This window comes from Zalophus californianus, chromosome 2 (genome assembly GCF_009762305.2).
Source record: "Zalophus californianus isolate mZalCal1 chromosome 2, mZalCal1.pri.v2, whole genome shotgun sequence".
NCBI lineage: Eukaryota > Metazoa > Chordata > Mammalia > Carnivora > Otariidae > Zalophus > Zalophus californianus.
The window spans coordinates 67,000,124-67,026,512 of record NC_045596.1 but is presented as its reverse complement, the minus strand read 5'-3'; the positions used below and the strand labels follow the sequence as shown (position 1 = coordinate 67,026,512).

Here is a 26,389-nt window from a genome sequence, read left to right as displayed (position 1 = left end):
AAAAAGAGAGAGGAACAGAGAAGTGTCTGATTACATATGGAATGCCAGATAGCCTGTTTTCTCCCAAATACTACCTACAAACTCCCCAATATAAAGATGGCAATAAATATGCACTAAATCAAGGTTATTTACTGTGTTAAAGGGAGAAAGTAAGTTTTGAAAATTGGTAAGCTCTGCCAGGCACGTAAAACCAAATTATATAATGAATCAAATCCTTTCCCCCCCAAAAAAGATATATGATTGTACTTAACATAGGAGAAGGGAACACACCTTTTTTTAGCAAGAAATACTTTCATTTTCTTTTTTTTTAATTCTTTATTTAAATTCAATCTAGTTAGCATACAGTGTATTACTAGTTTCAGGGGTAGGATTCAGTGATTTATCAGTTGCATACAACACCCAATGCTCATTTCATCACCTGCCCTCCTTACTGCCCATCACCCAGTTACCCCTTTTCTCTACCCACCTCCCCTCCAGCAGCCCTCTGTTTCCGAGAGTTAAGCTTCTCTTATGGTTTGCCTCCCTCTCTATTTTCATCCTACTTTATTTTCTTTTTCCTTCCCTTCCCCTACGTTCATCTGTTTTGTTTCTTCAATTCCACATATGAGTGAAATTGTATGGTATTTGTCTTTCTCTGACTGGCTTATTTCGCTTAGCATAATAGCCTCTAGTTCTGTCTACGACGTTCAAGATAACAGCAATACACCTTCTTGCCTGAATTATACTGGCCAATAAAAACCTCTGAATCTGTTCTTTGTACTACGTCTGCAAAAGAAACACGTTCACTTCTCTGTTTTCACATATCTTTCTCTTTTAGTGAGATACTTTCCCAAGCCACTAAACACTTCCTCCTTGGAACCTATTTCTTAACCGTAAGTACTTTGAAATTAAGTGATTGTTTAAAAGCTTATCTTGGCACTGAGTGGGGGGAAGAAAAGGTTTGTGTTTTTTTTAAGTATTTGATTTATTTCCAGCTGAAAGACCAATCTTTTCTTACCTAATTGCTTTAAATTCAGTCAAATTCAACAAGTATGTGCCAAGCATGAGTTAGATGCCATGCTTTTCAGAGTAGTGTAGCCTTGAATCTTTATAAACTACTGTTTCCAGCAGAAAACACACATCAGGTATTATGTTTACTAACTGGATCATTAATTTCATTCCTTATATTAATACATACGCATGTTTACTTGTGCTGGTCTAATTTCTTTGTGCTTTGAAAATATTTTACTTGATCTATCCATGTAAAATATTAGAAATAGGAAATGGGATTTTTTGGATTTAGCTAATGAATCATGAGAATCTTTGAATTTTCAGTATGAAAGTAAGAAAACAGACTGGAATGCTACAAAATAAATTCTGGTGCTTCATTTATATGCATAGAGGTGTACCCTTCTCACCTATCATTATATTTTTACTTTTGATAGCTTAGGAGATGAGAGATCATAAAATGAAAATGTTTCAAATAAAGTGAAAATAATCGGGGTGCCTGGCTGGCTCAGTCGGTGGAGCGTGTGACTCTTGATCTCAGGGTTTTAAGTTCCAACCTCATGCTGGGTGTAGAGATTACCTAAAAATAAAAATCTTTTTAAAAAAGTGAAAAAAGGGCACCTGGGTGGCTCAGTTGGTTGGGCCACTCAGTTGGTTGGGCGACTGCCTTCAGCTCAGGTCATGATCCTGGAGTCCCAGGATCGAGGCCCACATTGGGTTCCCTGCTCAGCGGGGAGTCTGCTTCTCCCTCAGACCCTCCCCCCTCTCATATGCTCTCTCTCTCAAATAAATAAATAAATCTTTAAAAGAAAAAGGGAAAAAAAATCAAAATTTAGCATTAGTAAACACTAGAAAGAAGAGGAAAATCTAAGTAATATATTTAGTACCTGGATTGATTAATAATAATGTAATATAGTAATACATTAATGTAATACATTAATACTATCGGTTAATATTAATAAGATGTCAGGCTGTTCTCAAGAGTGAGGTGTTCCAAGGCAGGAGAGACAGGTGTAAGGTTAATTGTAACTAACACTAATTGGTGCAATTAGGATGTTTAAAATGTGAGCAGAATTCTGCAAGGTTTCCTAGCATTGAGGCCATTCCGTGAAAGGAACCTTCTGGAGAAGGAGTTGTAGTCTCTCTTTGAAACTGGTGCACCAAGATTCCCATTTCAGTTCCTCCTGTCTCCATTTTTTTTTTCTTTTTCCTGAGTGGAATTTTCCATCACTCTCGGTTCCTGTGGGAACAAGGACGGCAGCAAACAAAACAGCTAGGTTGTCACTTAGTGATGGGTAGAGCCGCTGGCCTCAAGAGGGAACTACGAATATCCGCTTCGTCCCTACCAAATGTAACACAATGCTTTTACATACATTGGCTGCCCAACAAATGTTTGCTGAATTAGACCAGATCTGTAGTTGTTTGTAACAGAAGAGAAATGACAAAGCCAGGGCGTGGGTGACAAAGTGTGCTCTGCAAAGCCATTGGCACTGGGCTCTCCTGGGATGCAGGGTTCTGCACTGGCAGCCAGCAAAGGTAGGAGCAGGGCTGGTTCAGCCTGTGCTCCTCAGGCAAGCTGGAGGCACCAGCATGGGCTGGATCTCCCTGGAGAAAGGGTACGATTGTTCTAATTCTCACCAAGCTGTGTCTACACGGAAGCGCGACCTTTCTCTACTTGGGACAACAGCACTTCTGGCTTCAGAGCATCCCCTTGAGGATGCTCTGGACAGAATCCTGCAGCCCAGCCCACCTAATTAACCATTTTGGAGCATAGTGCCCCAGGAATCTACGTCGTAAACAAGCTCTCCACGTGTTTTTTACGCTAAGTAAGCCTTGAGGACCACTGAGGTTGGGAGACAGGCTTGTAGATCAGGTCTCCGAAATCCTCAGCGTCTCTACTGGACTTTGATTTCAGGACAGTTGAGCTGCCGGTGAGTGTATTTGCTTTCTCCTCTCGGTTTTATGACTATCAAGGAGGTATTTCCTGGAGTAAGAAATCTCATGTGGGAGTTTACAAAAACCCTTTCCAAATAAGCTAAATTGTTCAGATGAAAGTGTGGGACCCTGGTTCCCTCCAGCGCTGCTCTTCTGGGCTGGGCTGGACAGAGCAGCCTTCCCGGCTCTTGCAGGCAACCTTCATTAGAGATGACTTCCTTCCAATAACAAGAGAAATCTCTTGAGGCGCACCCTCTCTGCTCAGTTACGCGTACTAAAAGGTCCACGGAAGCACCTGGGTTCCCACAATTTCCATCTTCAAAAGAGGGAAATTAAAAGTAGTGAAAGAAACAGAAACCTAAAACTGACTGTTGGGCTGAAGACTGTTTAAGTCACTAAAACTGAGAGAGTAAATTTCTGTACAAACGAAGCGGCCGTCAGCGTAGGAATATTTTGGATGAAGCTGCTTGCTACAAAATGAATATTCAGACTGGACTCCAAAGGCCCTCCAAGAATGTTTGGGTCTCCCGCTGCTCTCAGGGCTAACAGCAACCAGTTTGAATTCACAAGTACACAGCATATACTGAGTGAACACAGTCAGGGGAAGGAAAGGGCAGTTCTATAATTGCAGACAAGTTTTTATTCTGAAAATCTTCAAATTGTTCTTATATTTAAAATCATAGCGCAGACTTCTTGAAAGATAAGCAAAACAGGCGCCTGGGTGGCTCTGTGAGTTAAACCGCCAACTCTTGATTTCGGCTTAGGTCACGATCTCAGGGTCTTGAGATGGATCCGGCTCTGCGCTGGGCATGGAGGCTGCTTAAGATTCTCTCTCTCCCTCTCTCTCTGCCCCTCCCCGCACTCGCGCTCACTCTCTCTCTAAATAAATAAAGTCTTTAAAAATATAAATTTCTTTTTAAAAAATGAAGAAAGATAAGCTAATTACATGAACATGTTTTTCCTCTGAGAGATATTGTGGAAATAATCTATTCATTCAGATGGTATTTATTGAAGGCCAGTTGTGTGCCTGGCATCGGCTAGCCTGGAAAAAAATATAAGCAGCTATAGGATAATCAGCGTAACCCTTTACAATTTTTTTTAATCACTGTGGATTTATTGTTTCCAAAATGGATGTTTCCTGTGTTGATAAAAAGAAATGTGTTAATTGTAATTGTTTAGACAATATACAAATAGCCTTTCAAATTCTTTTCCTAATATCTGATCGTTAAAAGGAAATGCAAAAGAAAACGTGGAATTTTTTTTAGTATTTCCTGCAAAATGGCCTCTTCTTCCCAGGCCCTAAATGTAGGAAGCTATCACCCAAAAATACGGCTTCTATCATTGGGATACAGGGAAAAACTGGGTCCTAGTACTCTGCTAGTCTGAAAGGGTCCTGTGAAGAAGGCCATTGCTTCAGTGGACACTAACGGGCGTCGGGTGTACAGCACCCTGACTGGCGTCATGCATTGCCTCCGCAAGACGGGAATAAGAGAACGCGGGCATAAGGGAACGTCAGTAGGCACCGACTGTGTGCCAGGCCCTGTACTAAACTTTCGAGATACATCAGCGAACATAGACCACAGAATTCCCTGCCCTTGCGGAGCTTCTATTCCAGACTGGAGGCTTACTTTTCCCAAAGTGAAGCTAATTATTGTGAAAGGGGTGAGCACGAGAAAAGAAATAATTGAAATTTCTTTACTTCCTTTTTCATGGGATTGACAGAACGAATTTGTTCGGAGAGCTGTGGTTGCTGCCTATTAAGATAAAAACCGGGCATGTGCACCAAAAGTAGAATCTAGGGCCGCACCTAACAGGTGTTAAGAATCAGTGAGATGTGTTAGTTTCTCTGTCTTACTTCCTGATCAGAAGTAAGCTGGTCAGCCCAGGGCAGCTGATGAAAACTTTGCTAAGTTTATGTAAATGCCTGGTGAGACTGGGTGGCTGCGGCGGAGGAGGGGAGCGGCCGGCTGCCAGCGCGGGACACCGCTGGCGGACCTGTCCCAAACCCCGGCTCCCTGCTCCTGACGCTGGGTCCTGCCGCTCAGCGAGTGCCCAGCCGCTATCTAGTCCTGGCGCGTCCACCCCGCCGCGCGCGCTTCGGCCAGTGCGTCCTGCCGAGTCCAGCCGGAGGGAGCGGCGGGTCCCAGCCTCGCGGCCCCGTGGGCAGACGCTTAGAGCGGCCGACCCCGGACTGCGGTCGACCCTACCCCTGGGCTGTGTGCGGGTCACCCTGGACAATTCGGAGGCACCCGGGTCTGGTCCCGGCAAGGGGACACAGCCGGGAACATAACCAACGGTAGCGGGAGGGAGAACGTGGGTACCCGGTGGAAAACACCTTCAGCGCCCAGCTGCGGCTGGCAATCACCATCCTTGGTGGCGAGGGGTGAGACCGCGTGAGAAACCCACCCCACCCTCCAGGCGGCGGTGCTGAAGCCCGCCTGCCCTCGCATCCGGGAAGGCCGCTTCCGCCGTGGGCCGCAACTGGGGGGTGTCTATCTTGAGGTGATGGAATTCAGTGAACTTGCAGCTGGCTGTGCTCGGGCTCCCTTCCGGGCAGGTCAAGGCGGCCGAGAAGGGAGGGGGTCGGTGTCAGGAGGAACCAAGCTGCCAAACCCTCCCTTGCCCAGCCTCTGCTTTTCCTGGTAGGGCAGAGGCTGGGCAGGGAGGGTTTGGCAGCTTGACCTCCTCCCTGGAAGGGAGCCCGAGCACAGCCAGCTGCAAGTTCACTGAATTCCATCACCTCAAGATAGACACCCCCTCCCCACGTAGATACCCACAAACAAGGCAGCCCCCACTGATTTTGCGTTCACTTACTACAGCACTCCTTCACATTGTTTTCTTTGACATCCACGATGGTTAGCCTCTCCTGTATTGTCAGATTTACAAATTAGGCATAGTAAGAGATTAACAACAACAATAATAAAATAGAACAATTATGACAATATACTGTAATAAAAGTTATGTGAACATGGTCTCTCAAAATGTCATTATATCTACTCACCCTTCCTGAGATGATAAAGTGAGGTGAATGACATAGGCATTGTGACAGCTCTAGGCAACTTGACCATATGTCAGAAGGAAGATGCTCTGCTTCCAGAGCTCGGTTGACCATGGGTAGCTGAAGCCACAGATGAGGAGGACTACTGTATTGTATGTTTCCATTTATGTGAAATGTCTAGAATAAGCAAACCAATAGAGACAGATTAGAGACTGTTTGGAGCTGGGGAGGTGAGGGGATGTGGGGAGTTACTGCTAATGGTTATGGGTATTTTTTAAGGAGTGTGTGATAAAAATCTTCTAAAATTAGATTATGGTGATGGCTGTGCAACTATGGATATACTAAAATTGCTCAAGTATATATTTTAAATGACTGAATTTTACAGCCTGTAAAATATATCTCAATAAAGCTACTTTTTTAAAGTACAGTGTCCCTGTGTACCTTTCACCCAGCTTTCCTGATTCTTAATGTAAATTACATGACCATAGTGTAAATATTGAAACCAGGAAATTAATGTTGATAAACTATTAACTAATTAACTGACAGATCTTATTCAGATTTTACTAGTTGTCCCACTAATGTCTCAGGGAAGAGAAGAGCAGTCCTTGGCACTGGGGAGTTGGACTGGTCTTGCTAGCACAGCATTGGTATGGCTACCTGCTGGCCTGGCTCTCACACTGGGTTTTTTTTTTTTTTTTTTTGTCTTTTTGGACATATAATTGACATCTAACATTATATTAGTTTCAGGTGTACAACGTAATGATTTGAAATTTGTATATATTATGAAATGTTCACAATAAGCCTAATGAACATATCACCACACGTTTCAAAGTTTTTTTGATGAGAACTTCTAAGATTTATCTCTTAACAACTTTCAAATATACAATAGTATTGACTATAATCACCATGCAGTACAATACATCCCCAGCACTTATTTTGTAGATGGAAGTTTGTACCTTTTGATCACCTTCACCCATTTCTCCCGCGCCCCACCCCTCATCTCTGCAACCGCCAATCTGTTCTCCATATCTGTGAGGTTGGTTTGCTCGGTTGGTTGGTTGGTTGGTTGGTTTTAGACCCCACATCCAAGGGAGATCATACAGCATTTGTCTTCCTCTGTCTGACTTATTTCACCGAGCACAGTGCCCTCAAGGTCCATCCATGCTGTCGCTCACACTAGGTCCTGATGTTCTTCTCTTACACATAAAGAATTTCATAGAGCATCAACATCAGATAAAGCTAGTCTGTGACCATGATGGATCAAGATAAAAACATTCACACTCCATAATCATATTTGGACATATATTTGAACTTTAAACATTATCCAAGCCACAACATACCAAACAGTGTCCTTTCCTGGCTAATATGAGTGATTATTGCTGCAGCACCTCTCGCAGGATTAACCTTGCTCTCCTCAGTGCTCCCTGTAGAGAGGGTCTATTAATAGACCCAATCATAGAATTGTATTCCACTTTCTGGGCCACCTCCATTTCCTTGATCCTCCTCCAAATCTACCCAACCGAAAAGTGTTTTCTAATACTGTCACTGAAATTCCCCACAGTCCCCATGGTGTGCCTTCTTCCCTGCTATAATACATAATACACCTGACTTGCTCAACTGTAGTTGTGTTCTTCATGGTCTCTGGTTGGAGAGCATTGATAGCTCCTTTTCTGTTCCAGGATTCAACTCAGGATCCCATACTGAATTTGGTCACCACGTCTCCTTCGTCTCCTTCCATCTTGAATATTTCCTCTGTTTTCATTCATCTTTCATGATCCTGACACTTTCTACCAGCCAGATATATTGTAGAATCTTCCTCCCTTTGTGTTTGTCTGATACTTTCTTATGAGTGGATTCTGAGTACGTATTTTTGGTAAAATAACACAGAAGTGATGTCGTGTCCTTCAGTGCATGACAATAAACAAGCACATGAGCATCCGTGTATAAGCCTTGCCTTCAACAAATATCACTGTGGTGGTGCCTGGGTGGCTCAGTCAGTTGAGCGTCCTATTCTTGATTTCTGCTCGGGTCATGATCTCAGGGTCATGAGATCAAGCCCTTCGTCGGGCTCCATGCTTGGCGTGGAGTCTGCTTGTGATTCTCTCTGCCTCTGCCCCTCCCCCCTCAAAATATATCAATAAAATCTTTTTAAAAAAAATTATCACTGTGGTGTTTGCCAAATGGTGATCTTTTATCTCCATCATTCCTTGTACATTCATTAATGGGAATTCTATCATAAAAAAGCATTATACCTTTCCCCTCATTTTAAAATTTGTTATTTTATTTACATCAGTATGGAATTATGGATAGTTACATTGGGTTATGAGTTATAACCCATTATTAACAGTATTTTGTTGCTCAAATTGTCCTGGTTTGGCCACTGCAAGAGCCGTCAGATGGGCTCTGAGGTCATGTCTCTAATCCATTCTTGAGCCCTTTTTGACCTTTTGGTCCTGAAACAAGAGGTTCCAGGCCTCTCTTGTACTTTCCCTGCCCCAGCCCTGGAATCAGCCATTTCTCCAATGAACTCTGGCTCCCTTTTATTGGAAAATGGCATTTCAAAACCAAGATTTGCGCACAAGGTGTATACAGTGATACTGGGCTTTTGTTGCTTCTAGGTCCTCTGAATGGGCAGAGCTAGGAAATATTTTATGTATCACACATAACTGTGTGTGTGTGTGTGTGTGCATAAATAATCATGAGTCTGTACCTCTGATTCCAGTCCAACAGCACAGGGTTCACGCCAGCCTTCCTCCTTTCCTCATTTGTAATTTCCTTCTCCGACAGTAAAAAAAACCTCAGTCTCATTATCCACAATATATTTATTTGTTCAAGCCTAGCACGTGTATATATATAAAGAAGTTTCAGAATTGCTAACCCATACTCTTGTGAAAAACAAGTTTACTAACTAAGGTATAATATTTGTTCTTTTTGTCTTTGACCTTACATTACATCGTCAAAACACTGCTTTCTGAAGTTATTATGGTGACCTTTCTCTTCCTCACTTCAGCGTGTTCCTAATACTAATTGTAAGACAGTTAGGTTAATGTGTCACTGTTTATATTGCCTATGGGGTTCCTTCCACATTCTGGTTGACTTTCATTGTCCATTTGCGTGTTGACTTACCGTGTGACGTATTAGCATGATTTAGAGGAAGAGCCATACAAAAAGGCACACTTGAGCTGTCAGCCCATCCCTACCATTCCATTTCCATTGTCCCATTCTTTTCACCCCACTTACTCTGAACATAACACATTTATTCATCTCTGGTTTATTCTTTCCGTAATTCTTATTGTATATGTATGTTTTCTTATATCCCTTTATTTCTCACATGAAGGATATCAGACACACATACTCTTTTGTCCATGGCTTTTTTCACTTAGTATACCCTGGAAATCATTCTATATCAGTTTATAGAGATTTTCCTCATTCTTTTCTTTTGATAGCTGCATAATGCTCTGTTGTATGGATGTACTGTTAAAAAACAAAATTCAACTGAGTAAAATTTAAAGATCTTATTGGCTTTATTCAATGATTATGAATCAGGCAGCACCCAATTTTCTAACAGATAGAAAGGAGCTCTGAGGAGCTGTACAAAGTGAAAGACTTTTATAGACAGAAGGGAGCAGGAACAAGGCACTTATACTATACAAAAAAGCAAATAAATTGTTATGGCAAGGTCACTTTTCTTTAGGGGTTAGTGGGGTCTATTTGGCAGATTACCTAACAAGTGCAGATTAGGCAATTCCTGACTGACTGGTTTAAGATTCCATTTCTGGGAGGGCTGAAACTAAGTCTTGGTGTGGTGACATGGGGTTTAGCATAAGTGGCTCCATTTCAGGCCTGCTGTCTTGTTTCTAACAGTACCATAGTTCATTCAACCACTCTCCCATATATATGAATAACCTCAGGCATATATATTTTTACATTGTTAGAGATATATCTTCAGGATAATTTCTAGAAGTGAGATTACTGGATCAAATGGTAAGTGCATATGTAATTATGTTAGCTATTGTCAAAGTTCCTTCCAAAATGGTGTATTGTCACCAGCAAAACTTGAGTGCCTGTTTCTTCAAAGCCTCGCCCAAAGAATGCATTGCATGCTTTTTAATTTTTGCCAATCTGACAGGTATTTAACTTGCATTTCTTTAACTTTGAGTGAATTTGACCATCTTTCTGATATATATCTTTTAAGGGTCATTTTTGTATCTTTTTTTAGTGAATTATCTATCTGTTCCTGCCTTTTTACTATTTTCTCAACCTTGGGGCTTTTAACTGTCTCTCATTTTAGAGTCTTCTTTAAATACTCAATGTAGGGGCACCTGGGTAGCTCAGTCGGTTGGGCAGCCAACTCTTGATTTCCACTCAGGTCATGATCCTGGGGTCCTCTGTTCAAGCCCCACACCGGGCTCCTTGCTCAGCTGGGAGTCGGCTTGAGGATTCTTTTTCTCTCCCTTTGCCCCTCCCACTGCTCATGTACTCTTTCTCTCTATATATAAAATAAATAAATAAGCTTTAAAAAAATAAAATAAATAAATAATTGCAAATTTTGTACTCTGAGATACTTATAATCATTTTGTTAAAACTTTAAAAATGTGCGGTGTTTGCATACTATACCCACTAATGGGAAGGGAAATACCTAGAGCTACTTTCTTTTTTTTTTTTTTTTAAGATTTTGTTTATTTATTTGACAGAGATAGAGAGCACAAGTAGGCAGAGCGGCAAGCAGAGGGCAAGGAAGAAGCAGACTCCCCACTGAGCAGGGAGCCTGACGGGGGGCTTGATTCCAGGACCCTGGGATCATGACCTGAGCCGAAGGCAGACGCTTAACCAACTGAGCCACCCAAGTGCCTCCTAGAGCTACTTTCTGATAGTGAGGATGTTCAACAGAAACAAATAGTTAAGGGAACATTTTTAAGCTTTTCCTGCTTTCTAAAAAAAAAAAAAATTTAAACTAGTTTGTCCTCATCCAAAATAACTGGGCATTTATTTCATGAGACTCTTTGCCAAGATTCAGGGGACCGTCTGGGAGTGTGGACCTGGATGATTTATAATTAGCTATGGTGAAGCCTGGGCAGATTTAGACATGTTTGAACCATTCCTGCATGATACACTTTCAGTTGTGCAGAGAAATATCAAAGACATTACCCTGCTTTTAAAATTATTCCTGGTCTCCTATACTGTGCTCTCTTCTTGTTCAAGGGACCTAGCAAACTAGCTAAGTGTTAACTAAACCATGAGATCTGTAAAGAAACCAGCTTATTCGAGAAATAGAAAAGTGTAAAATGATATGGAACAACTGAGGCACTTTGCCTGTTTTTGGACCTGCTCTCTCTATGCAGAAAATCATATAAAAAAGGCAAATAGTATGACAATGCCTGAGGATCTCAAGGCACTGTATTTTCAACTTTAGCGTGTGTGTGTGTGTGCGTGTGTGTGTGTGTGCGCGCGCACTTTTCAAAACATGTCCTGAATTCTGAAGTGGAAATGTATTACATCCCAGAGCCCAGCACACTGTAAGGAAATCAAGCGTATTTTACGGACTTAACTCAATGAGGCAATACCTTTATGAGCGTAACATTGAGCTTGTTGCTAAAAGAATAAATATGAAAAGAGGGTTCCAGGTCTTAAGGAGATCACAACAAACTAGTGGCAATGCCACATGGTACTAAGTGCTGTGATGGAGTGGGAGTCCAAAGCTAAGAGGCAAAGGGAAGAAATGGCTGTGGAATGAGCCTGAAGAGGATTTGAATTCCACAATTTGCTTAAACTCTGAGTGTCCATTTCTTTATCAACTCAATAAAGATAATAGTTTCTACCTGGCTGGGCTATTGTAAGATTAAGTGGACAATGTGGGTCTAGCACAATGTCTGACATAGAGTAGAATCTCAGCGACTATTAGCTGATATTATTGCCAACAAACGTATATGGAATTCATCAGATTTCCTTGCTACACTTTTGTACATGATAGCCACTCTCCCTTATATTTATCTGATTCCTTATTGCTCATTAAACTCATCCCCAGACTATATCTCATTTAATACTCTCAATAGGGCATCTGGGTGGCTCAGTCGGTTAAGCGTCTGCCTTCGGCTCAGGTCGTGATCCCAGGGTCCTGGGATCAAGCCCCGAGGCGGACTTCCTGCTCAGCGGAGAGTCTGCTTCTCCCTCTCCCTCTGTCTGCCACTCTGCCTGCTTGTGTTCTCTCTCTTTGTCAAATAAATAAAATCTTAAAAAAAAAAACACTCTCAAAAAACATGTGAGATGGTTAGGTCAGAAACCACTTTCATGTTACAGACTAATAATCAGAAACTTAAAATGACTGGACTGGTAAGTGACTAGTCCAAGATCACAGAGTTTAAGAAACCAGGATTTGAGCAAAGATAACTCTCACTCCAAATCTCATCCACATTCTACGACCCCATCTTGCCTCTCCTGATAGAAATTAGGGTTAACCTCACAAAACGGATTTCATAATACACTTTGCTGAGACATACTAGCAGGACTTGCCCCAAAATATGCCAAAGGGCCTCCAAGCCAGCACTGAGAGGGGGACATGGGCCCCAGGTAAATTTGAAGTGAAGAACTTGGATACAAAAAGATTGGAGAGGACTGCTGTGATATTGTGGTTTATAATAAGAAATATATGTATGGTTTTCATCCCTGTTCATGGCACAGAACTTCTAAAATCTTTGGAATCTCTTAACTGATAAGAGCGATAAAGGTGTTCTTTTTATTTATACCAAGCCCCTCTCAACTACCGAGGAGTTTAACCTAAAGAAGTGATTTTTGGAAAGCCCTTGAGGATGGGGCTGGTTGCCAGGGGAACCAACCTTGTGATTAGAGGGTTGGAACTTTCAACCCCACCTCCCAGACTTCCAGGAAGGCCAGAGGAGGGCTGAAGATTGAATTCAGTTACCAGTGGCCAATGGTTTAATCAATGATGCCTAATGCAATAAAGCCCCAAAAGGATGGGGTTCAGGGCGCTTTTATGTTAGGGAGCCAGCAGGGTGGCAACCCCAAATTCCACATGTTCTGAACTTATGTATCTCATCATCTGTTCATTTGAATCCTTTAATTTCCTTTGTAAAATAGCAATAACCTAGTAAGTAAACTGTTAAACTGTTTTCTGGAGTTCTGTGAGTCACTCTAATTAATCGAACCCAAGGAGGGATCATGGGAACCTTCAGTCTATAGCTGGTAAGTCAGAAGCACAGGTGACAACCTGGGCTTGTAATTGCCATCCACAGTGGAGAAGTAGGAGCAATCTCACGGGACTGAGCCCTTAACCTGTGGGATCTGAAGTTATCTCCTGTAGACAAGGGTCAGAATTGAGTTGGATTGTAGGACACTCCAGCTGGTATTGCAGAATTGCTTGGGGTGGGAAAAACTACCACCTATTTGGTGAGCAGAAGTGAAGTAGACTATTTTGTGGGTAAACAGAAAACAGGGGAGATTTTTTGTTTTTGTTTTTGTTTTACAACTGCTAATCAGAAATAAATCCAAAACAAAAGGGAACTTATAAAAGGAGCAAGAGGGGAAATGTGTGTGTGTGGTCACAAGCTCAGGATGGTGCAATTTTAAAGAAGCCTGTTTTCTGCAATTCACTACCACTGACAACTATAACAAGTTGGTCATTCGTTCCCCCGTCTTGTGTGGATACTAGGTACCTGTCTAAAAACAGTATCAATAACCCGGTTTTGCTCCCTTACTTCAAGAGAAGCCATTGTTCCTTTGACCAGTTCAGTGAATTCCCTCCCCAGGAACCTCTGTCTTGGGAGAAGTAGAGACAGAAATTATGTTCTTCAAAGATCAGCAAACAGGGGCACCTGGGTGGCTCAGATGGTTGGGCGGCTGCCTTCGGCTCAGGTCATGACCTCAGGGTCCTGGGATCGAGCCCCGCATCAGGCTCTGCTCAATGGGGAGTCTGCTTCTCCCTCTCCCTCTTCCTCTCTCCTCCACTCGTGCTCTCTCTGTCTCTCAAATGAAAAAATAAAATCTAAAAAAAAAAAAAACAAAAAAGATCAGCAAGCAACTTAATCTAAATTGTCCCACTTGCCTGTGAAGCAAAATGCCTCAAAACAGGTTTCCATGAGCAACCTGGGAGTGTACTTACACCAACTTTTTCCTTTTCAGACCACGGCCATTGAAGACCCTGCATCGAAAATGCAAGCTCAGTCACCAGTGGTCATCGTGACTCAGCCTGGATGTGTTCCCATGGCCCAAACCTCCAACTGGCAGACAGGCATGTGTGATTGCTTCAGCGACTGTGGAGTCTGTAAGTGCTGGGAAATGCCCCCATAATTGCCGTGGAGGTGAAGGACCAAAGGCCAAAGCTTTCCCTCATTCCTCCCTTATGGTGTAGTAAAGGTTCCCTGCCTATTACAGGGCACCTGGCATGTCAGGCAATGAATAGTAAGTGAAGAAAAAAGGCTTGTGCTGATTATAGCTAATTTTTCTCCAGCACATCAATCAATAGTCTTACTTCTAAGATACGTCCTGGAATTAAGATGATATTAACGAAGCTGATGATTCTCAAAACCAATGGATCTGACCTAATGATTATAAATAGACCATACATTAAAATAAAAGAGACATTTCCATTGATTTAAAAAAAGAAAAAGAAAAAAGACTCTTCTTACATATGTAAACTCATTACTTTAGAGTTACATTGTGCCCGGCACACAAGACATGGTATTCATCCATGGTTTCAACATGAACTCAGCAAAGAGCTATTTAAATTTATACATTTAGGTTTTTATATAGCTGAGAATAAAGAATTCTAAAGGCAGTCAGCTTCTCATCAGGAAAAGAATCTCTAACTCTACTTTGTTTCCTTTTTGTGAGATCTCTCCAAATAAAGTTGGGGAAAGTAAGTTCAGGGATGGGATGGTGGTGTCAGAGAGGACCAAAGAGCTTAGTGCTCAACACCAAAGAAGAAACAAACAAACCTGCTTACAAAAAATTTGCTTTGAGGTTTATTTGCCTGCCTCAAGTCCGCAGAGTGTTCTGAGACAAGGAAAGAAAATAAATTAACCTTACCAGTGAAATTGAAATTTGGAATCAAGTTGACCCCTGAGCAACATAGGTTTGAACTGTACTGGTCCACTTATATGCAGATTTTTTTTAACAGTCCAGCACTATAAAAGAATTTTCTCTTCCTTATGCATTTCTTAACATTTTCTTTTCTCTAGCTTACTTTATTGTGAGAATACAGTATATGATACATATAACAACAAAACATGGATTAGTAAACTGTTTATGTTATCAATAAGGCTTCCGGTCAAGGGTAAGCTATTAGTACTTACGTTGGGGGGGAATCAAGAGTTACACACAGATTTTTTTGACTGCGCAGGTGGTCGGTGCTCCCAAACCCCCACATTGTCCAAAGGTCAACTGTACATTAAAAAGCACAGAGAAAAGATTACCTAGAAAATGGAACGATGGGTTTGTTCATTGGCTCTCATTGTCTTACTGGATGACCTGGGGTGATGACTTACACATCTCAAGATATTAGTTCAACAGCTGCAAATCTTGGTAATACTAAGACTGACTACATTACTAAAACCCTCTAAAGATGAATAGTTTAATCCTCCAGCCCTTTGCATTGTCACTCAAATAAGTGAATTACAAGTTTTAATATAAGTTTAATTGCTTCATGGCAGGACTCCTTAATTGCAGCCCTGACCAAATCATTCTCCCTTCTTAAAATATTTCAATGGTTCCTCATAACTTTCATGACCAACTCCACGCACTCACACTTTGTCATCCAGTCCCCAACATGCCTCACCCTCCAGCTTTACCCCCGTCCAGTCTAGCCACACTGAATGAACACCAGCCATTGCCAAGACATGCCAAGTGACCTCAGAGACACTCGGCTCCCTTTTGTCTACCTGCCAAATTCTACTCATCTGTCAATATTCCACTCAAGCAGCATATCCTTCCCAGAGCCTTTTGAGGCCTCATTTCTGTGGGTGACCTCTTGACATCTTGAGTGGATTTCCGTTGCAGAATTTTTCATTTTATTATCTGACTGCCCTCCTAGACAGAGGCAATCAGGTCTGGGGACAATCTCTGGGACATGGCTGGGTCTCAGTGAGGCATTCAATAGACGAAGGAAGGCAGGACTACCAAAAGGATGCACACTTGCCAAGGTGTGGTGATTCCTGAAATGATGGGTGGGGAGAAGGGAGAAGCCGATGTAACGCCAAGCAAAAGCATCGCAGACGGCCTTGGCAGCAAGATGTGTGGCAAAAGCCCCAATGATTGGGACTGCTGTTTGTGAAAGCAAACTAGCTTCCAAAGGTGACAGGAACAGAGTAGAGTAACTCGTGCCTCTGGCTTCATGTGTCCAGGTCTCTGTGGCACATTTTGTTTCATGTGCCTTGCATGTCAAGTTGCAGCTGACATGAATGAATGCTGTCTGTGTGGGACATCCGTCGCAATGAGGACCCTCTACCGGACCCGATATGGCATCCCTGTGAGTCTCTTACAACACTGTATCATTCAGACATGCCCCCACTTTCAAAATCATCATTATAAACCTGCAAACCATTTGATGGTGTCCATCACCTGAATTTGATTGATAGGTCTTTCCTAGCATGTGCAACTTTGTATTCAGTTGCTGTAGCAATAGGTCCCCTTGGTTGTGTGACCTCCTTCTAGGTTTCTGTTAAAGACCTTAGAACATAGGCAGCTCTCATATTTGCACTGTGTATCATACAATGGGCGGAGATTATTCAGAATCTAGCATGCCCCAAGTACATGACAGAGGACACCTCACTGAATCCTCACACCCTCCCTGTAAAGTGAGTAGGTCCACATTGTACAGATGAGGACTTTAAAGTTTTAAGGGGTGGAGTGACTCACCCAAAAACATGCACTAGAAGTAGAAGTTGTCAATATTCAACCCTGTCTTTCCATGAACGCACATTCCGATACGTCACAAGCTGCACCTCATGTGACAGGAGCTTGTGTCCGTCAGGACTTGCCAGGGAAAATCACTTCTCGGCCTTTTGGCTAAGATCAAGTGTAGGACTTGCCAGGGAAACACAACCAAAAAGAGATATAGATGACACAGACAGAGATAAATATAGACCCATCTAAAGAGAGACTTTAGGGAATAGGTTCATGTGATTGTGAGCGTTGGCAAGTCCAAAAATGCAGAGTAGGCTGGCAGGCTAGGAAGAGTTGCCGCTCGGGTCTGAAGGCAGCCTGCCAGCAGAATTTCTTCTTGCTCTGGGGAAGTCCATCTTTTCCTATTAAGACCTTCAATGGATTGGATGAAGCTTACCCACACTACAGGGTAAATCGCTCATCATCCACTGATTTAAATGTTACTCTCATCTAAAGAGTCTTCAAAGAAACATCTAGAATATATGGGTACCGTGGCCTAGCTAAGTTGGCACATAAAATCAAGCACCACAGGGAACAAATAAATAGGCAGAATATATTAGGAACTTATTTTATTCCACTGAAATTATTTTTTTCATTTAAAGATATTTCTTAGTTCTTTAATGACAAAAATAATACATGCTATATACCTAATTTTATGACAAATTCAAACACAGAATTATGGAAAGTAAAAAGTGAAAATCTCACCCCTTTACACACAGTTCCACTACTCAGCTACAAACTCTATTAATAATTTGGTATGCACTCTTTCAGGTTTTTTCTATGCTTATAAGGTATACAGATATAGATTAGATGGAGCTAGAGCTATGGATATAGACATATGGGGCTGGAGGTTTGCAGGGCTCTTTTGATTTGTGTTTATCTTTTAAAATGGGATCATACTATACTACAACTTTTTTTCCCACGTGACATTTGGTAGACCCCTTTTGTGTCTGCAATACAGATCTTTTTTAATGTGTTCGTAGTAGTCCACCATACAGATAATTTACTTAACCACTTCCTTACTGATGAAAGGTTAAATAGTATTGTAGATTAAGTAGTTGTTAGGACATATAATTCTGTATATGCACTGGTAATTTTGTACAATAGTGTCCGAGATTGAGTGATAGATCGCAACGTATGCACATTCAAAATTTGAAAGATACCATTAAATACCCCTCCAAAAGGATTATATCAATTTATAATCCATTAACATTATATGTGTGTCCCATATTGGGTAATTTTTTATGTTGCCGGAGAGGCAAAATGATATTTGATTGTTGCTTTAGTTTAAGTTTTATTAGTTAAGATCAAACAACTTTTTAAAACTATTTTGTCCCTGGGGCGCCTAAGTGGCTCAGTCAGTTAAGTGGCTGCCTTCGGCTCAGGTCATGGTCCCGGGGTCCTGGGATCAAATCCTGCATTGGGCTCCCTGCTCAGCGGGAAGCCTGCTTCTCCCTCTCCCTCTGCCTGCCACTCCCTCTGCTTGTGCTCTCTCTCTCTGGCAAAGAAATAAAATCTTAAAAAAAAAAAAAAAAAAAACTAGGGGCTCCTGGCTGGCTCAGTTGTTAAGCGTCTGCCTTCGGCTCGGGTCATGGTCCCGGGGTCCTGGGATCGAGCCCGGCGTCGGGCTCCCTGCTCCACGGGAAGCCTGCTTCTCCCTCTCTCACTCCCTCCTGCTTGCGTTCCCTCTCTCGCTGTGTCTCTCTCGGTCAAATAAATAAAATAAAATCTTTAAAAAAAATAAAAATTAAAAAGTTAAAAATTAAAATTAAAATAGAAAAACTATTTCGTCCCTTTGCATGGCTTCTATAAATTATCCATACATATACTTTGTTCATTGTTTTACTGGGTTGTTTGCCTTTTCTTATTGATTTGTGGGAGCTCTTTATTTAATTGTGCTATATTGGAACACCTGGGTGGCTCAGTTGGTTAAGCGTCTGCCTTCGGCTCAGGTCATGATCCCAGGGTCCTGGGATTGAGTCCCGCATTGGGCTCCCTGCTCAGTGGGAAGCCTGCTTCTCCCTCTGCCTGTGGCTCCCCTTGCTTGTGTTCTTGCTCTCTCTCTTTCTCTGACAAATAAATAAATAAAATCTTTTAAAAAATAAAAAAAAATGTGGCTATATTGTTTAACATGAAAGTTATCAAGTTTTTTAAAGATCTAGTCCATAATCAGTTTTTCTAAATGCTTTTCAGGTATTTGAAAAATGAATAACAGTCTGAAAGTAAAACTTCACTTGGTTTTAACAAAATTTAAAAGGTTGGAGGGCAGAGGAAGAAATAAGGCATTCTAAAGACCTTATTTTGTATGAGATTGACAAATACAATTTTTTCCACTTTTTAAAAAAACTTTATTGATATATAATTGACTTACAATAAGCGGTATATATTTAGTGTATAATTTGATAAGCTATATACCCGGGATATATACCCATGAAACTAACCTCACAGTCAAGATAGTGAACATATTCATCACCTCCAAAAGTTACTCACGCCCATTTGTAATTCTTCCCTCTTTCCCCTCCTTACTTCCCCAACTAATGTTTTCTGTCACTATAGTTTGCATTTTCTGCAGTTTTATATAACAGAACTGTCCAGTCTGTATTCCTTTATCTAGCTTCTTTTAATCAGTATAATTATTTTGAGATCCATCCAAATTGTTAAGTGTTCTTAACACAATAAATTAGGGGGAAAGGAAAATAATTAGATGGCAAATAAGCACATAAAAAGATGTTCAACATCATTAGTCATTATTAGAGAAATGCAAATGAAAACCGCAATAAGATACCACTATTCAACTATTGGAATGGCTAAAATTAATCAGACTAAACCACACCAAGTGTTGCCAGATATGGAGGAACCGAAACTCTCATGCAATGCTGGTGGGAATGTAAAATGCAGTTTCTTAAAAAGTTAAATGCATCTACCATTTGACCCAGCCATTCTACTCCTAGATATTTGCCCAAAGAAATATATCCATACCAAGACTTGTTTCAAATGTTCAGAGCGGTTTTGCTTGTAACAGCCCCAAACTAAAAACAATCCAGATGTCTGCCAGCAGGTGAATGGATAAACGAAGTGTGATATATCCATAAAATGGAATACTACTCAGTAATAAAAAGGAATGAATTACTGATACACACAAAAACCTGAATGAATCTCAAGATGAATAGGATTTTAAATTGTGGGTAAAAATGGAGGGTCCTCACTAATTGGATAAAAATTTGTTGTGGGGGCGCCTGGGTGGCTCAGATGGTTAAGCGTCTGCCTTCGGCTCAGGTCGTGATCCCAGGGTCCTGGGATCGAGTCCCGCATTGGGCTCCCTGCTCCTTGGGAGCCTGCTTCTCCCTCTGCTTCTCTCTCTCTCTCCCTCCCTCTCTCTCTCTCTCCTCCTCTGTCTCTCATGAATAAATAAGTAAAATCTTTAAAAAAAATTTGTTGTGGGACATCTCTAGGGAATAAAAGCAATCAGGCAAGACCTATGCAACAACAAGAAGAAAAGAAGTTAAAAAAAAAAAAAAAGCAGGGGGGTGTATGGGGATGCCTGGGTGGCTCAGTTGGTTAAGCGGCTGCCTTCGGCTCAGGTCATGATCTCAGGGTCCTGGGATCGAGCCCCACATCAGGCTCCCAGCTCAGTGGGAAGCCTGCTTCTTCTCTCCCTCTGCCTGCCACTCCCCCTGCTTGAGCTCTCTCTCTCTCAAATAAATAAAATAAAATAATCAGTGAACACCAAACATAAAACAATTTGGCTATCTCATGAGTGAGAGCAATTTAGATTTCTCTGCTGGGCCAAAATGTCTTTACCCTTTATTCTTTCTTCCAGTATGTCTGTGTTAAGTCTTAGGGAGTCTCATCTCTTAGAAGATAGGTGAAGAACTGCCCCCACCTAGCCCCGTCCTCTCCTAGGACCCCAAAGCCCACCCCAGGGTCCTCTGTTAAATTCACCTGCCTGCTGTATCCTGGGGCAAAGCCACAGCTTGGCAATGTGGGGCTGGCCCAGCTGCTCAGGCAGTCTTCAGTGAACCTCCTGCCTTCCATTTCCCAGCCTGTTCGTCCTTTCTGAGTTTCAGGTTTTTAAGTTCGGGATTTATCAAATGCCCTGCCCATGACCCTGTTAGAGGTTTCTGCATCCCTAGCTCTGTTCTACTTTCTCCATCAGTGTAATCCCATTTGCTCCCGATTTCCAAAAAACTGTTCAAAATTCCTGGCCCACTAAATGACCCCATTCCTGTTTTCTAGTATAGCTTTGATTTATTTACCAAAGCTCTGCAAGCACATAGCTTAATTTTAGATTATCTAATTATTGTTAAGAAAAGTAGTAGTCCACAAACTTCTCTCTCCTACCATCTCCCCCCAGAGCTCTGTAGGTATTTTCCTCCCTATCTCCAAATCATAGACTTGTATGGCTACTTTTTGAGTTTTCCATTTGGGGCATTGTCTATAGACCTCCCACTATAAACGATGAGAATTTAGTTCTGTTTTGTTCTCCTTCCCTGCCACAAACATGCACCCTCTCCCCACCCCACTTCTTCCAAAATAAGTATATGTAATTTGGGTTAAATCCATATTTGCTACTTACGTTATGAGACCTATGTTTGCTCTTCCGAGTTGAGTCATGTAGTGAACTATGATTGCTTTTTCCACCAGACTTTGTTTTTCCTGGTCTTAATAATTCTTGGCGTTTTAATTAGTAATTTTCCACTCTCTGACGAGTCATTTTCCACTTACTTTAACCCCCAAACTCTCCCAGTTTTCTAAGTCTCTTTCCAACATATTCAACATATCAGACATTCTACCATTTTTATCTTGTCAAAGAAATCACTCCCTGACCTACAACTACCCTTGGAACTAACTGCTCTTCATTTGCGGTGCCTAACTCTCTTACCCTGGGATCTCCTTCACCATCACCCTGGAGATTCCATTAGCGTCTCTCCTGTGTTAGGTTCCTGTTTCTTATATTCCACATCTTCCTCCTTCTTGGTTTCCTCCCTCATTGCGGGTGGAGATATCCTCTAATAGCTTCCTGAGACAGGGAAGTGGTGCAGAAGAAAAGAATTTTGAGGTTTTACTTTCTGAAACTCTTTGTTTTTCCCTCATACTGACAGCTTGGTTGATTGGTATCTTCCATATTCAATATTACAAAGTACAGGAAAACATTTAATGTCATAAAAAGAGGAGTTATATGGAAAAATCAGTTAACATTTTCCTAAATGTATCCATCCAAACTCTGAATTCAACGGATCAGTTCCTTCTGCTTCTCTTCCACGTGTCTTAAAAATCCATAAGTCTTACTTTCCAAACAGGTGGATTTTAAATTTCTATTTCTTTTATACTTTCAAACAGGGATCCATTTGTGATGACTATATGGTGACGCTTTGCTGTCCTCACTGTTCTCTTTGCCAAATCAAGAGAGACATCAACAGAAGGAGAGCCATGCGTACTTTCTAAAAAAACTAACGGTAGGTCCCAGAATCTGGGTTTTGTTTGAAACATAATAAGGGCTTTGTAAATTATGCATTATTTTGAGTAATAATTTAAAATAACAACTCCTTAAGTCTCTCAAATGTTGTCTTAATGTAAAGATTGATTTTGGTTTCTTCTTATGAAGAAGATAGCTGCATTACGTTACTTGGGCCGCCGTAACAATTTACCATAGCCTGGGTGGCTTACACAGTAAGAATTTGTTTCTCACAGTTATGAAGACTGGGAAGGTCAAGATCAAGGTGTGGGCCAATTCAGTTCCTGTGAGGGCTCTCCTTCCTAGATTACAGATGGCTACCATTTCACTGTGTCTTCAAATGGTGGAGAGAGAGTAAACTCAGGTCTCTCTTATGAAAACAGCAATCCCATGGTGGGGGGCTCATCTTCATGACCTTATTTCAAACCTAATTATATCCCAAAGGCTCTACCTCCTTATACCCTCACAGTGGGGGTTAGGGTTTCAACATACGAGTTTTGCAGGGGGCACAGACATTCAGTCTACAACAATTAGCTTTATAATTTGAAACCATATTTTAGTAAATAAAGGGATGGTGATTTTTCTAGACTTCCAGAATTCTCTTTATCCATTAATAAGGCACTTACCACTTGTAAAATGCAGAGTGTGGTGAGATACAAAAGAAGTAGAAAACATGCCCCCTACTAAGACAATCAAATCGACAAAAGAAATTGGCAAATAACTATAAATAGTAGAGCAAATGAAAATTATATGTTATGTAACATTTGAATTGATTGCAGCATAAAGCATCTATCAAGAATGAGGGAAGATTATACAGGAAGATCCTATTGAAAAAAATGAACTCTGAAAGTGGTAGATATAGAATATTTGGAAATGTTATATAGAATCTGAACTTCTGAAAATCAATCAAATCATTTCCAACTAATTTTTCCAGTATTCTCAGAATTAGCTATTAAGCAGAAATAAACATGATTTTGTCAGTCTCCTATAGAATTTATCCTGAGTATGGGAAGGAAGCATTAATTTTTCCATTCTTTGTAATATGCCACTTCCTTTTTCAAGTGAATGAGAACCCTGCATAGGTTAACAAATATAACTTGTGGAGGATATATTTTAAAATGTCATTTATTTAGCAAATAATGTATCAAGTACCCAGTCCTATGCAGGACAATGCTAGGTGCTGTGGGGAGCAAAAATAAATAAGCTGGCCCTCTTGTTGTTAGAGACTTTATACTCTAAAAGAGAAGATTAGGCAGCCTTTAAATAAAACGTTGGGTCTGACTAATGCCTTTAGACCAAGTGCTATTTTATGTTCAGAGGAAGAACAGATCATATTCTGTGAGATGTGTAAATGAAAGTTTCTTGAAGGAAGTGGTTTTTTACTCTAAAGAGGAAGTGACTATCAACGTCACAACAGGAAATGGATGGCACTCAAATTGTAATAATACAAAGATTTAATGAAAACCACCCACAAAACAGGCGTGGGTGGGAGGTCTAGGGAAATGACAGGGAGGGTCTCAGAGCAACCTAGACTAGCAACAGTTGAACTGTTAACCACCCCTGGGCCTCAGGGAGCAGTTACCAGCATCCCAAAAGAGTGAGCTCTGAGAAGGAGAAGGCTGCCCTGAAACCAGTAACTTCTCACTAGAAAGACAGGAGCAGCCTGGGGCAACCTCACAGGAAGTAGGCAAGAGGAAAGGTACCCTGATCTCACTTTCCCGCGTCCTTCTAGGCTTCCTACTGTTTGAACCCACTGGTTGGCAGCGGGCAGGAAAGTGTTGCTGTAGTCCATAGGTCAGACTTCCAGGACACCCAGCAGGGCAAACAAGGATGGAAATGGATCAGATGGGGCGAACATAAAATCTCAGACACGAGATGTGACTTTAATTAATAGAAATGGATACTGCTTCTAATCAGCAACAACATTAGTGAAACTATAGAGACAGAAAAAAGGAAAAACATCTTTACGAGCTTAGGTCCATCCAACTTGGCAGGAACATATAAGTAGGAAAATAATGAGAAAAGAAAGACTTTAAAGGTGAGTTGGGGCCATGGCATGCAATACAATGAAATTAGGCTAATGATTTGGCCTTTTATTTGGCAAGCAGTGGGGAGTTAGTGTAGGCTTTATGTAAGGGAGTAACATAAAGAGAGCTATTACTTTAGAAGAATTAAATCTGAGAGTGGTATATAGCCAGACAGGACAGGATGAAGTCAGAAGCAAAGATGAAGAGTTGAACAAGTTCAGCCCTGTTTATTTAAATAAATACATGAGACAAGTTGGATAAAATATATATCCACATATAAATAATGAATCCTGACATCTGAACTTATTTTTTTTTAACCTCAGAGAAATTATCTTACTGAATCTTTGAATTGGTTTGAAGTAAAATACCTTGGTGATCCTGACTCTGGTGCATCACCTTGAACCCAATATTGATCAACAGTGAAACTTTAGATATACAAATACCTGAAGTGCGAGAATCAAGAGGCAAAGATCAAAGAATAACATGATTTATGTTAAAAATAGGTTGAGGGGCACCTGGGTGGGTCAGTCAGTTAAGCATCTGACTTCAGCTCAGGCCATGATCTCAGGGTCCTGGGATCCAGCCTGGTGTCGGACTTCTCCTCCCTCAGTGGGGAGTCTGCTTGTGTCTTTCTCTTGGGCCCTCCCCGCCCACCCCCCCGCCCCGATGGTGCTCTCTCTGTCTCTCTCTCAAATAAATAAATTTTAAAAAATAAATAGGTTGAAAGAAAGGGACATAGGAACCAGCAGAAAAAGCTCCAAATTGTGAACACTGGAACACTTGGAGCAACAAAGTAATTTTAGATTATAAATGAAATTTTTAGAAAAGATTATAACCAAAATAAAATATCTGTGAGTCCATACTTATATAAATACATGATTAAACAAACAAACAAATAAATAAACACACGGGGGAGAAGAGACAAATTTTCCAGAAGTACAGAAGAATTCCAAAAAATGTATGTGTGTATTCCTCCCTCAAGGAGATGGAGCATAACTGCCCACCCCTTAAGAGTAGGTTTGTACAGTGACGTCCTTTCCAAGAGTATAGTATGAAAAAGGGAAAAAAAGAGTAAATCTTTATAGTAGAGAAACCTGACAAGACAATTTCAGCCAGGTGACCAAAGGGAACCTCATCAGTGATAGGTATTCTGCAAAACCTGACCAGTAGTCGTCTCAAAACTGTCAAGGTCATCACAAACAGGGAAAGTTTGAGAAACAATTACAGTGTAGAGGAACCTATGGAAACATGATGACTAATGTGCTATCCTGGATGGGATCCCGGAACAGAAAAAAGACATTAGGTAAAAACTGAGAAGTCGAACTCAAGTGTATGCTTTGATTAATAATATGATGTATCAACGTTGGTTCATTGGTTGTAACAAACCTACCTTGGTAAGATGTTAACTGAGGGAAATTGGTGCAGGGTATATGGGAACTCTCTGTACTCTCTTTGCAATTTTTCTGTAAACCTACAATGATTCTAAAATTTAAAGTTTATTCAAAATAAAAACATAGATTAAGAAAATTCAAACCTATTCTTTGTGTGTCCCTCATAGGTGAAAAGCTCTTATTGAAGCAACTGAAGTTAGCAGACACCCTTCAGCTTGAGTCTTCCTCTGCGTTTTGCAACTGAAATATGATAGATCTGTTTAAGTACAATCGATGGGGTAAAAAAAAAAAATGGAATTTTGATGTATTTTAAATGAATGTTTTCCCTTAGTTTTGCTAAATGGTCCAGCTTAGTTTCTCCTTGCTTTCATATTATTAAATTTTCTGGCTTATGAATTTTGTGTTACACTTGGCATGTGAACAAAATAAAAGATTTTACTAACAAGATTTTTCGTGCTTTTTTGTTCTCAATGTCTTTATGTCATTAATTTTAAGGGTCAGTCTCATACTTTTGTTCTGATAATTTGGTTTCTTCACAGGAAATTTTGGCCCATGGCAACTCAGTTCTCTTTCTCTAAGACCTTGGAGACAGAAAAAAAGACTACAGATAACTATTATAAGACACTTATAATACTAATTTAGCCAATGCTTTTGCTCCTTATTATCTATAAGGATTATTAATGCTGACAAAACAACAGCA

At 41.0% G+C, this 26,389-nt stretch overlaps 1 protein-coding gene across 2 annotated transcripts; it reads left to right on the top strand.

Moving 5' to 3' along the window:
* The first annotated feature begins 746 nt into the window (after nucleotides 1–746).
* Nucleotides 747–26,136, top strand: PLAC8 (placenta associated 8). Of its 2 annotated transcripts, none has more exons than XM_027599546.2 (5): nucleotides 747–872; nucleotides 14,057–14,198; nucleotides 16,276–16,400; nucleotides 22,157–22,272; nucleotides 25,857–26,136. In XM_027599546.2, the coding sequence occupies exons 2-4, from the start codon at nucleotides 14,087–14,089 to the stop codon at nucleotides 22,259–22,261; spliced, it is 342 nt and encodes a 113-aa protein (XP_027455347.1). In that variant the 5' UTR covers nucleotides 747–872; nucleotides 14,057–14,086; the 3' UTR covers nucleotides 22,262–22,272; nucleotides 25,857–26,136. The 2 variants fall into 2 exon arrangements, with proteins under 2 accessions (XP_027455347.1, XP_027455348.1); XM_027599547.2 differs by lacking the exon at nucleotides 747–872 and adding an exon at nucleotides 2,321–2,918.
* The last annotated feature ends 253 nt before the right edge of the window (nucleotides 26,137–26,389 follow it).